The sequence below is a fragment of the Oncorhynchus masou genome, chromosome 31 (genome assembly GCF_036934945.1).
Source record: "Oncorhynchus masou masou isolate Uvic2021 chromosome 31, UVic_Omas_1.1, whole genome shotgun sequence".
In the NCBI taxonomy this organism is placed as follows: domain Eukaryota; kingdom Metazoa; phylum Chordata; class Actinopteri; order Salmoniformes; family Salmonidae; genus Oncorhynchus; species Oncorhynchus masou.
This window is the reverse complement of record NC_088242.1, coordinates 11475880-11489451: the sequence shown is the minus strand read 5'-3', so window position 1 is coordinate 11489451 and position 13572 is coordinate 11475880. Positions and strand designations below refer to the sequence as shown.

The following is a 13572-nucleotide window of genomic DNA, read 5'->3' as shown; positions in this document are numbered from 1 at the left end:
TGTCAACGTTCATCCCTCCTTCTGTCAACCTTCATCCCTCCTTCTGTCAACCCTCATCCCTCCTTCTGTCAACCCTCATCCCTCCTTCTGTCAACCTTCATCCCTCCATCTCACCTCTCTGCCATCTGTTACTGATGGCATGCACTTTCTTTCAGTACGATTACTGTAGGGCTCAATAGCTCTCCTCCTTCCCACTCTCTTTTCCTCTCCTCCCTCGCCTTCTGTTAAAGGCCCAGTCCAGTCAAAAATGTGATTTGTCTCACAATGAGGTTGGAATAATACTGTGAAATTTATGAAAATGCCCTTTTAGTGTAAGAGCTGTTTGAAAGGACGCCTGAAATGTCATCCTGTTTTGATGGTATGGAGTTTTGGCCCTCCATGCTGATATTACCACGCAGTAATTTAGTACTTCTGTCTTTGTACATGCGTGACTCTTTCCCTGTATGTGTGTGTTCTGAACTATAATCAAGTGATCTATTTTGGTTTGGAACGGTTCTGTGGCCTGCGACCTCAACAACAGTTTATGGAAGGATTCTGTTGGAGCAGAGGGATTCTAGAATCTCTGTGGTCATTCCACTGTCTGTGTTCCAACCGTTCCACTGCTTCTGGGGTCTGTGGTCACTCCACTGTCTGTGTTCCAACCGTTCCACTGCTTCTGGGGTCTGTGGTCACTCCACTGTCTGTGTTCCAACCGTTCCACTGCTTCTGGGGTCTGTGGTCACTCCACTGTCTGTGTTCCAACTGTTCCACTGCTTCTGGGGTCTGTGGTCACTCCACTGTCTGTGTTCCAACTGTTCCACTGCTTCTGGGGTCTGTGGTCACTCCACTGTCTGTGTTCCAACTGTTCCACTGCTTCTGGGGTCTGTGGTCACTCCACTGTCTGTGTTCCAACTGTTCCACTGCTTCTGGGGTCTGTGGTCACTCCACTGTCTGTGTTCCAACTGTTCCACTGCTTCTGGGGTCTGTGGTCACTCCACTGTCTGTGTTCCAACTGTTCCACTGCTTCTGGGGTCTGTGGTCACTCCACTGTCTGTGTTCCAACTGTTCCACTGCTTCTGGGGTCTGTGGTCACTCCACTGTCTGTGTTCCAACTGTTCCACTGCTTCTGGGGTCTGTGGTCACTCCACTGTCTGTGTTCCAACTGTTCCACTGCTTCTGGGGTCTGTGGTCACTCCACTGTCTGTGTTCCAACTGTTCCACTGCTTCTGGGGTCTGTGGTCACTCCACTGTCTGTGCTCCAACTCAGCCATCATCTCATCCAGACCGCCCAGCTCACTCTCTGTGCGCATCCCAAATGGTACGCTGTTCCCTACATAGTACACGATTTTTGACGAGAGCCCTATAGGGTATGATTTGGGACTGAAACATCTGTCTCTGGCTATGGAGACCTGCTGACCACAGAAATGCTTCTACTCTCCCTTTATTTCAGTAGAACTGACCCAAAACTGAGATGAACGTTGGATCCTGTTGATTCCACATTTAGTAGCCTAACGGCAACAGAAATGATTGTCCAGAGCACTGAAGGGGGAACACTGCCTGCATCCTAAATGGCACCCTATTCCCTATACAATGCACTACGTTTGACTAGGGCCCATAGTGCTCTGGTGGAAAATAGTGCACTGTATAGGGAATAGGGTGCCATGTGGGGAACACACAGCCTCTGTTCCATGGTGTTTAAAACAAGCCAAACCAGCCGGGAGGTGGAGGAAACTGTGGCTCCTATATAAAACACACATCAGATTCATCATATCCTGTGATACCAGCAAAAACCGAGCAGGGCCACACTCAACAAACCATGTCAATACGACCAGGAAAAATTGTAGTGTACAAAAACATACAACAGATTTCACTGGTAGTGCAAGAGAACACCCAGAGAATTCCCACACATTCTTCAGCGTGTGGATTTTGTCCATGCTTTCAATGTAGAAACCAACACGTCATTCAAGCAGCAAAAGTCAGACAGAACTTCATCTTAAAGTAGCAATGTAGAGACAAACCTCAAAATAAGTTTGGAAAACATTAATTTGTCTCTTAATTGGTATACCTCAGGTAATAGGTTTACCAAAATGTCATTTAAATTCTTCCGAGGGAGCTTGCCATGTGTCCCTTATTGGATTCTCCAGAATATTAAGTTGATAACTGCCACTACTCTGATTATACTATAATCAGGAAAACCTGTCAAATATTTCTGTTTTCAGAAGCACATCACAATGTCGCAGTGTTTTCATAAAGTCTTCTTAATGAAGGAATAACAAATCGGAGTAGAAACACACACACACACACACACACACACACACTTCCCACGGGAATAAAGGAATGACTTCACACCGACCTTCGACTCCCTCCAGATGACGACGGTTGGTGTTGTTGTAATGAGAACATTAGGAAAGAAACACTAAAGAGAGAAAATGAGGTAATTAGCAGCTAACTAAGGTCCTCTGAGGAAAACCATGTTTGCGTCCCAAATAGATCCCTATCCACTATATGGTGCACTACTTTTGAACAGGGCTCAATAGGAAATAGGGTCCCATTTGGGACTCAGACTAACTGCCTTTTATACAGCTCCCTCTAGGAATCAGTCAAACAAACATCAGTTAAAGAAAATAAAAACAAACACTGTTGTTGATGAGGTTTTACATTTATACCCCATAACACCTTCCCTGAATCTCCAAAGTGCTCAGCATTGCATGTTGGGAAGTCTCCCTCAGGAGGTGTCTAAATAGAGTGACACATTCTGAATGTCACAGAGCAGAAAAAAAAACACAATATTGAAGAAAAACAAGAACACAGTGCACTAATTGTGGCCAGAGCCCTGCCATTTGGGACACATACACACTGTAAAAACACTTTCTCCATCTACCAGGTTGTTGTTCTTACATAATGGACAGTTTCCTTATCCACTGTGTGTTGGTAGCCTGTCTGACTCACCGCTCACAGAATGGAATTCGTAATGCAATGAACGCAACGAGCTCTTGGGTTTGTAAAAAAAATATGAATATTCTTTAAAACTTTATGACCCTCTGTAAAGTCCTGAGATAGGATGTATACCCTCTCTGTTTAGGGCAGGCTATGACAGACTCAGTTAGGATGTATACCCTCTCTGTTTAGGGCAGGCTACGACAGACTCAGTTAGGATGTATACCCTCTCTGTTTAGGGCAGGCTATGACAGACTCAGTTAGGATGTATACCCTCTCTGTTTAGGGCAGGCTATGACAGACTCAGTTAGGATGTACACCCTCTCTGATTAGGGCAGGCTATGACAGACTCAGTTAGGATGTATACCCTCTCTGTTTAGGGCAGGCTATGACAGACTCAGTTAGGATGTATACCCTCTCTGTTTAGGGCAGGCTACGACAGACTCAGTTAGGATGTATACCCTCTCTGTTTAGGGCAGGCTATGACAGACTCAGTTAGGATGTATACCCTCTCTGTTTAGGGCAGGCTATGACAGACTCAGTTAGGATGTATACCCTCTCTGTTTAGGGCAGGCTACGACAGACTCAGTTAGGATGTATACCCTCTCTGTTTAGGGCAGGCTATGACAGACTCAGTTAGGATGTATACCCTCTCTGCTCTGTTTAGGGCAGGCTATGACAGACTCAGTTAGGATGTATACCCTCTCTGTTTAGGGCAGGCTATGACAGACTCAGTTAGAATGTATACCCTCTCTGCTCTGTTTAGGGCAGGCTATGACAGACTCAGTTAGGATGTATACCCTCTCTGTTTAGGGCAGGCTATGACAGACTCAGTTAGGATGTACACCCTCTCTGTTTAGGGCAGGCTATGACAGACTCAGTTAGGATGTATACCCTCTCTGTTTAGGGCAGGCTATGACAGACTCAGGATGTATACCCTCTCTGTTTAGGGCAGGCTACGACAGACTCAGTTAGGATGTATACCCTCTCTGTTTAGGGCAGGCTACGACAGACTCAGTTAGGATGTACACCCTCTCTGTTTAGGGCAGGCTATGACAGACTCCTTTCACCCTGGAGAAGCTCCCTAACCAGGGGAATGTGGAAGTCTGTCTGGAAATCAAATCAAATTCTATTGGTCACATACACATACATTTAGCAGATGTTATTGCAGGTGTAGCAAAATGCTTGTTTTCCTACTGTAGCACCAACAGTACAGTAATATCTAAGAATTCACAACAATACACACAAATCTAGAAGAATGAAATTAATAAATATATAAATATTAGACTGAGCACTGTCGGGGGTGGCATTGACTTAAATACAGTAGAATAGAAAACAGTGCATACATATGAGATGAGTAAAGCAGTATGTAAACATTATTAAAGTGACTAGTGTTACATTATTAAAGTGACCAGTGACTCCAAGTCTATGTATATAGGGCAGCAGCTTCTAAGGTGCAGGGTTGCGTAACTGGGTGGAAGCTGGCTAGTGATGGCTATTTAACAGTCTGATGGCCTTGAGCTAGAGACTGAAAAACAGCTTCTCGGTCCCAGCTTTGATGCACCTGTACTGACCTCGCTCAGGTGGTTGATGTCCTTGATGATTTTTTTGGCCTTCCTGCGACAACGGGTGCTGTAGGTGTCCTAGAGGGCAGGAAGTTTGCCCACGGTGATACATTGGGCAGACACCACCACCCTCTGGGTGTTGAATGCTGAGCTATAGTTAATGAACAGCAATCTTACATTAGATATTCCTCTTGTCCAGATTGGATAGGGCAGTGGGCAGTGTGCAGTGAGATTGCATCGTCTGTGGCTCTATTGGGGCGGTAAGCAAATTGAAGTGTGTCTAGGGTGTCAGGTAAGGTAGAGGTGATATGGTCCTTATTAACTAGCCTCTCAAAGCACTTCATAATGACAGAAGTGAGAGCTATGGGCGATAGTCATTTAGTTCAGTTACCTTTGCTTTCTTGGGTACAGGAACAATAGTTGACATATTGAAGCATGTGGAGACAGCAGACTGAGATGGGGAGAGATTGAATATGTCCAGAAAAACACCAGCTAGCTGGTCTGTGCAAGCTCTGAGGACGCGGCTGGGGATGCCGTCTGGGCTGGCAGCCTTGTGAGGGTTAACACTCTTAAAATGTCTTACTCACGTCGGCCATGGAGAAGGAGAGCCCACAGTCCTTGTAGCAGGCCACGTCGGTGGCACGGTGTTGTCCTCGAAGTGGGTGAAGAAGGTGCTTGTCCAGAAGCAAGACGTCGGTATCCGCGACGCGACTGGTTTTCCCTTCCTAGTCCATGATTGTCTATAGACCCTCCCACATACCCTGTGTTTGAGCCGTTGAATTGCGACTCCACTTTGTCTCTATACTGACCGTTTTCCTGTTTGATTGCCTTATGGAGGGAATAACTACACTGTTTGTATTGGTCCTTATTCCCAGTCACTTTGACATGGTTAATGTGGTGGTTTTTGCTTCCAGTTTTGCGCGAATGCTGCCACCTGTCCACGTTTTCTAGTTTGGGTACGTTTAAATAGTCACAGCGGGTTGTGAACTCTCAACCAGACAGTACTGTTAATAGACATCATGGAGGCGTTACAAGCTTCTAGTATATTCCCAGTAAATTAGTAGTAGTGACAACGGACTCTCCCATCATCTCTGTCCCTGTCCCTCGATTCCTCTCTCGCCCTATTATCTCTGTCCCTGTCCCTCTATTCCTCTCTCACCCTATTATCTCTGTCCCTGTCCCTCTGTCTCTATTCCTCTCTCGCCCTATTATCTCTGTCCCTGTCCCTCTGTCTCTATTCCTCTCTCACCCTATTATCTCTGTCCCTGTCCCTCTATTCCTCTCTCGCCCTATTATCTCTGTCCCTGTCCCTCTATTCCTCTCTCGCCCTATTATCTCTGTCTCTATTCCTCTCTCACCCTATTATCTCTGTCCCTGTCCCTCTGTCTCTATTCCTCTCTCACCCTATTATCTCTGTCCCTGTGTCTCTATTCCTCTCTCACCCTATTATCTCTGTCCCTGTCCCTCTGTCTCTACTCCTCTCTCAAAGCTACCAAATCATAAACGTACCTAGTGGTTTCCTACAATATCTAATAGATGAGTTGTAATAGAATACTGTGTAGAAGCCAGACCGAAAAATTGAGCTCCTGTTTCCATTGATCATCCTTGAGATGTTTCTTCAACTTGATTGGAGACCAACTGTGGTAAATTCAATTGATTGGACATGATTTGGAAAGGCACACAGCTGTCTATGAAAGCTTCCCCAGTGGACAGTGCATGTCATAGCAAAAACCAAGCCAAAAACCAGCATCATGTTGTGGAGATGTTGTTCAGTGGCAGGGACTGGGAGACTAGTGAAGCATGGTGGTAGCAGCATCATGTTGTGGGGATGTTGTTCAGTGACAGGGACTAAGGGACTAGTGAAGCATGGTGGTGGCACCATTCCTACGGTGAAGCACAGTGGTGGCAGCATCATGTTGAGGCGATGTTGTTCAGTGGCAGCGACTGGGAGACTAGTGAAGCATGGTGGTGGCACCATCCCTACGGTGAAGCACAGTGGTAGCAGCATCATGTTGTGGGGATGTTGTTCAGCCGCAGGGACTGAGGGACTAGTGAAGCATGGTGGTGGCACCATCCCTACGGTGAAGCATGGTGGTGGCGCCATCCCTACGGTGAAGCATGGTGGTGGCAGCATCATGTTGTGGGGATGTTGTTCAGCGGCAGGGACTGGGAGACTAGTGAAGCATGGTGGTGGCACCATCCCTATGGTGAAGCACAGTGGTAGCAGCATCATGTTGTGGGGATGTTGTTCAGCGGCAGGGACTGAGGGACTAGTGAAGCATGGTGGTGGCACCATCCCTACGGTGAAGCACAGTGGTAGCAGCATCATGTTGTGGGGATGTTGTTCAGCAGCAGGGACTGAGGGACTAGTGAAGCATGGTGGTGGCACCATCCCTACGGTGAAGCACAGTGGTAGCAGCATCATGTTGTGGGGATGTTGTTCAGTGGCAGGGACTGAGGGACTAGTCAGGGTCGAGAAAACGATGAATGGACCAAAGTACAGAGAGATCCTTGATGAAAACCTACACCAGAGCGCTCAGGACCTCAGACTGGGGCAAAGGTTCACCTTCCAACAGGGCAACAAACCTAAGCACACAGCCAAGACAATGCAGGAGTGGCTTCGGGACAAGCTAAAACTCCTTCAAATGTTGACATTTGGTTGTGTTGACAACCAAACACAATTCAATATCATTTTTGAAGTACAATAAATGTCTTATTAACAAGGATTCATATCTCCAACTCAACCTAAAATAAAAGTTAAAGACTGGGATTAAACCAGTGGCTCAGATGGAACTATCCAAACAACAAATACATTTCAGTTGAATGTTGATATTTGGTTGTGTTGTCAACCAAAAACAATATTACTTTTGTAATCCAGTAAATTGCCTGAAGTTAAGTCCATTTTACAAACTAATGTAACATTCAACCATAATTGAATAAAACATACATGCCCACATTGAGGTTACTCATAACTAATATATATAATATTATATATATAATATCTTATATAATCATTTAAAGTGTGCATGTTCAAGATAGCATGAATAGGTCGTCACAGGACTGTGATAATCTGTACAGAATCTCCAACGGCATTGATCACTTGCACCATGTAGGTTTAATGTAATCTCAACCGTCATTCAGGTCATTTGGTTCTGCTGTCAGATAAAGTTATAACACAATCTGTTGAATAAATAAACCAAATATCTGACATTCTATTAACATTTTCAACTTTGCTGTGGTTTTTAACGGGTGGAAAGCAAAGTTATTAGACATGTTGTGACAACTAAACCAAAATTCGGACATAGTTTTGTTCCATTGGAATTTGGTAGTGCTTTTAGATGGTAGAACGCATAGTGTTAATTCAACTGACGTTTGGCTGTCTTTTTGTGTGGGTGAATATAGGTTGTAATCTCATTATCAAAGTCTCAACCAAATATTATCCATGATGAAATGACGTGGTGCGCCCAGTGGGTGGCACAGCCACAAAGTCATAAAACCGGATTTTAAACCTAACCACACTGCTAACCATAACGCCTAACCGTTACCTTTAAATTAAGACCAAAAAGATCATTTTTGTTTTCATACATTTTTTACAATACAGCCAATTTTGACTTTTCAGCTTTCCCATCTAGTGGGAAACCAACGCATAAAGTAAAACGCAACACATTTATGGCCAGCTATGTAAAACTCTAACATTGATTTATCTTAGATATAGATGTCATTCAATTGAAATGTTTGTATTTTTTCTAATGCCTCTTAAGGGGAACATAGTCTAAAAGTAATCAGATTACTTTATGGCGTTTAGGTAATCCAAAAGTTACTTTCCTAATTAAAATTTGTTAGGTAACTAGAACCTAACAAATTACACTAAGAAAGTAACCTAGCCAACATTCTTCCTGAGGTACTCTCTCCCCAGGCCTGGAACTAGAAGAGTCAGTCCCTGAGATACTCCCTCCCCAGGCCTGGAACTAGAAGAGTCAGTCCCTGAGATACTCCCTCCCCAGGCCTGGAACTAGAAGAGTCAGTCCCTGAGGTACTCTCTCCCCAGGCCTGGAACTAGAAGAGTCAGTCCCTGAGGTACTCTCTCCCCAGGCCTGGAACTAGAAGAGTCAGTCCCTGAGGTACTCCCTCCCCAGGCCTGGAACTAGAAGAGTCAGTCCCTGAGATACTCCCTCCCCAGGCCTGGAACTAGAAGAGTCAGTCCCTGAGGTACTCTCTCCCCAGGCCTGGAACTAGAAGAGTCAGTCCCTGAGGTACTCCCTCCCCAGGCCTGGAACTAGAAGAGTCAGTCCCTGAGATACTCCCTCCCCAGGCCTGGAACTAGAAGAGTCAGTCCCTGAGATACTCTCTCCCCAGGCCTGGAACTAGAAGAGTCAGTCCCTGAGATACTCCCTCCCCAGGCCTGGAACTAGAAGAGTCAGTCCCTGAGATACTCTCTCCCCAGGCCTGGAACTAGAAGAGTCAGTCCCTGAGGTACTCTCTCCCCAGGCCTGGAACTAGAAGAGTCAGTCCCTGAGGTACTCCCTCCCCAGGCCTGGAACTAGAAGAGTCAGTCCCTGAGGTACTCCCTCCCCAGGCCTGGAACTAGAAGAGTCAGTCCCTGAGGTACTCCCTCCCCAGGCCTGGAACTAGAAGAGTCAGTCCCTGAGGTACTCCCTCCCCAGGCCTGGAACTAGAAGAGTCAGTCCCTGAGGTACTCCCTCCCCAGGCCTGGAACTAGAAGAGTCAGTCCCTGAGGTACTCTCTCCCCAGGCCTGGAACTAGAAGAGTCAGTCCCTGAGGTACTCCCTCCCCAGGCCTGGAACTAGAAGAGTCAGTCCCTGAGATACTCCCTCCCCAGGCCTGGAACTAGAAGAGTCAGTCCCCGAGGTACACTCTGCTCTCATATACCTCATTAACATGTCATCAAAATCCTGGGCAGAGTCAGCTATCTGTATATCCAGGATGAGCAAGTCTGTATTATATACACAAACATAAGATGCACTTTATTGTTTTGTTTGTTTACTTACAGAGAACAGAAATATGCATTTATGCTCACAACCTAATTATTCTATCATGCCCTGCCGTAGCTCTTCTGTTTCCCCTCAGCATTCGGGCAGTACTGGAGGTATTGACTTATTGGAAAGCATTGGTGTGGGCTTTTCCTGAATAGCTGTCTGATGTCTGAGCTGCCTTCGACCAACACTGGAGAGGCTTTTCCCACAGTTGAAGAAACAAGCTTGGACGTGCCTTCGAACCAACGCTAGAGAGAGAGAGTTTTCCCACGGTTGAAGAAACAAGCTCAGACATGCCCGAAATCAACATCTACCTACCACCTTTAGGGTAGCACACAAGTTATGCATTGTGAAAATCAATGGGTGGTGAGACATTATATGGCCAAGATTTCATTACACTCCTTTTATGTTCAAGTACAAGGGACACTATGGCACATGCGTTACATCGTTATCGTGTGGATTTCTTATTTAGGGACGCGGATAAGGGATATTAGAGAGAGAGAGAGATGGGGGGAGAGAGATGGGGACAGAGAGAGAGAGATGGGGACAGAGAGAGAGAGAGAGAGAGATGGGGACAGAGAGAGAGAGAGATGGAGAGAGAGAGAGAGAGAGATGGGGACAGAGAGAGAGAGAGAGAGAGAGATGGGGACAGAGAGAGAGAGAGAGAGAGAGAGATGGGGACAGAGAGAGAGAGAGAGAGAGAGATGGGGACAGAGAGAGAGAGAGAGAGATGGGGACAGAGAGAGAGATGGGGACAGAGAGAGAGATGGGGACAGAGAGAGAGAGATGGGGACAGAGAGAGAGAGAGAGAGATGGGGACAGAGAGAGAGAGAGAGAGAGATGGGGACAGAGAGAGAGAGAGAGAGATGGGGACAGAGAGAGAGAGAGAGAGAGATGGGGACAGAGAGAGAGAGATGGGGACAGAGAGAGAGAGATGGGGACAGAGAGAGAGAGAGAGATGGGGACAGAGAGAGAGAGAGATGGGGACAGAGAGAGAGAGAGATGGGGACAGAGAGAGAGAGAGATGGGGACAGAGAGAGAGAGAGATGGGGACAGAGAGAGAGAGAGAGATGGGGACAGAGAGAGAGAGAGAGATGGGGACAGAGAGAGAGAGAGATGGGGACAGAGAGAGAGAGATGGGGACAGAGAGAGAGAGAGATGGGGACAGAGACAGAGAGAGATGGGGGGGAACCAGTTCTCTGACAGATGACTGTAATATTACAGTCAACCTCTTATGACAGAATGCAACAAGTCAGTCAATATCTCCAGTAATAAAACATCTATTGTTTTTCCCCCCTAGAAGACTGTCAAGCTCTGACACTGGTGGGTGACATCATCAAAGGCCATAATATGTCTTGTCCTTCAGTGATGATTATCCATACTCTGGTCCGAAATGGCACCATATTCCCTAAATAGGGCACTACTTTTGACCAGAGTAATATGGGCCCTAGTCAGAAGTAGTGCACTATAATAGTGCACCACAGAAGTAGTGCACCATTTGGGACACACTGACTCGCAGACGTCCAAGATGACATGCCCAGCCATGGTCTTAGTCCACTAATCCCAAATATAACCGCATTTAACTTAAAGAATGTGCACTGGCGAGCTAAGGAATGACGACCACTGCGCTTTTCTGGGCTCAGATGACATGTACTGTACCAGCCATAACGAGTTGTACATAAAATGGACTGCGTGTGATCACTGGTTTGTGTTGCGCAATCAATATATTTTCCTTTCAATATTTCGATTCGTGGTGATCATAACATCAAATCAATCAAATGTATTTATAAAGCCCTTCTTACATCAGCTGATGTCACAAAGTGCTGTACAGAAACCCAGCCTAAAACCACCAACAGCAAGCAAATCAGATGTAGAAGCACCGCGTAGAAGTAATGTTAATTAAATTTTCTATAAATAAAATGTTTGAAATGAAAATGTATTGTTTGTTTCTTTGTATTTACACTGTTGTAAACTGGACACTCACCCATGTTGTAGCCATATGGAGACTCGCTGGCTCCGTCCTCGAGGCTCGCAAGTATCTCCCCCTTTCCCACATCGCTGTCCCCGACCAGGAGAAACTTGAGCAGAAAATCGTAAGCCTTGGCGGGGCTGGTTCTGTGGTTCATCCTCTCACGGTGAAGAATGATTATGTTCCATCATGGAACACCGTGTACACGACTGTTCGATCACTTCTTCCGTTTCTCCTCCAACTCGAGATTTGAGCTGTGTGACGCACGAATCAAAGGAGCAAAGAAGAGAGTCAAATTGAATGTGGTGTTCTTCGACTGTTTATATTACGATTCAAAAATAATATCTGGTAACTCACAAAGTATCCAAAATAGAAGCTTGAATGAAAGCTACAAGTGTCAATTTGGTCACCGAAAGTGACAACACAATGTAATTAAACATGTATAAAAACGAGCCTACATCTCCAGTGTAATCCACTGTAACATCAAAGCTTGCCGCTCACGCCGAACCTGTTCCTGAGCTCAAATCTTCTTTCCATAAATCCTTCATTCACGCGACCGTGCCTTTAAAGTACCAGAAGCGTCCTTTTTTTATAGTCCTGCTTTTGGGTCGCCAGCCACGCTGTTCCGCAGCTCTCTCGGATGTCTGTCGTTTCCTCTCTCCAAGCAGGCATGTCTCCAGTAGCCGCAGAGGGTCAAGCCTTGCGCCGCTTTGGTTGGCTCATACAGCGGGTTGCTAGGGCAGCCTTGAATCGGTAGTAGTCGCTGCAAACGTCAGTCAAAAACCCTAAATACCCATTTGATACAAGAGAGGGGTGTGACTACCGCTGCTTGCCAAGCCTTGTTCGGTCTGAGTTGGAGTCAACGCTAGCCCTGATTAGAGATCAGTGTTAGGGATTTTAACCCTGTAGGAAGGGATAGGATGACCGATGACGGCTGCTTGAACTGATTCCGGGTCAGTATTTGTGGGCGCCCGCAGCAGCCACTGGTTTGGCAGTGGACAGCGTGGCTTGGTTTGTTGTGTTTTGGCTGGGCACGATTTCTGACGTAGCCAAGCGCAGAACAGTTCCACGGATTTACGGACATTCTTATATTCAGACAACAATCGGACAGCCAGTCTCGCTGTAAAACAGCAGCACATTTTGAGAAAAACAGTTACAATCATATTGATGAGGAAATTATAATTACAAATCGTGTTAAAATGTGATCAATAATAGTATTACCTAATTTAATGGATTAAGTTTTCCCTAAGAAAAAACTGTTAGAGACAATAGTCCACATACAATATACATAATTCAGGTAAAATACAACTGAACTGTACCATTATAAATAAAGGGCTATATTTGATACATTGCTCAATATCAATAAAACAGACCAGGGATCTCTTGTCCTGTGAATAGTGTATGGGGGGTGATTCGTGCCAGAATTAAGCTTTGTGAAGCTACTGATACCTCTCACCAAGTCACCTAACGTCTTCCTAGCGCCATAAAATACCGCCACGAATTAACATGGACTGTCAATGGAGACAGTACATGTCACGTTCAGGTCACGTAGACGTAGTATTCACGCCGTGTAACGTGGCATTGACAGGTCACATGTCTGTTGGCTTGTAAGTTCATTATGAATGATGAACAATGAACGCCTTAAAAAAGTCTACATGTGTTATGTATCAAGTGTTAGTTTAAGTGTCTGTTTAGCTTATTTTTTGAAAATCTCACCATGAACACCTTACAAACATCTATCTACATGTACATGATTTTGTAAAAATATTTTTCATTGTCGGAGTAATCTAATCAATTTCATTTATCGATTTAGCTCAAATAGGCATATCATCTCAATACAAAAATTAGGCTAGTAGGCTAGTTGATATTGTAGCCAGCCACCATTACTGTGTAGATATGCTGATTTCTCACTGCAATACAAACACAAGGGCTTCTTTGTTCGAGATAGCCCTATTCAGAAATAAGAGGGAGCTTAGGTCTCTAGATGCGCATTCAAAATAACTCGGAACTCGAAAATCTCTGACTCCCAACTTCAGTGCATTCAAGACAATTGGGAACCCTGAAAAAAACAAGCTCAGCCTGGGGAAAATGTTTGTTTTGAGTGGTCATCCAATTCAGAAAGTCTGGC

At 45.4% G+C, this 13572-nt stretch overlaps 1 protein-coding gene across 2 annotated transcripts in view; it reads right to left on the bottom strand.

Moving 5' to 3' along the window:
- LOC135523409 (ras-related protein Rab-40B-like) overlaps positions 1 to 12189 on the bottom strand; it is a 39320-nt gene extending 27131 nt beyond the window's left edge. The window contains exons 1-2 of one of the 2 annotated variants that reach the window (XM_064950060.1): positions 11903 to 12189; positions 11460 to 11698 (exon numbers count right to left, since the gene is read on the bottom strand). In XM_064950060.1, the coding sequence (XP_064806132.1) occupies positions 11460 to 11601 (142 nt within the window). In that variant the 5' untranslated portion in view covers positions 11602 to 11698; positions 11903 to 12189. Of the gene's footprint in view, positions 1 to 11459 lie in introns of both variants that reach the window. The other variant, XM_064950059.1, reaches the window with a different exon arrangement.
- Positions 12190 to 13572: the final 1383 nt, after the last annotated feature.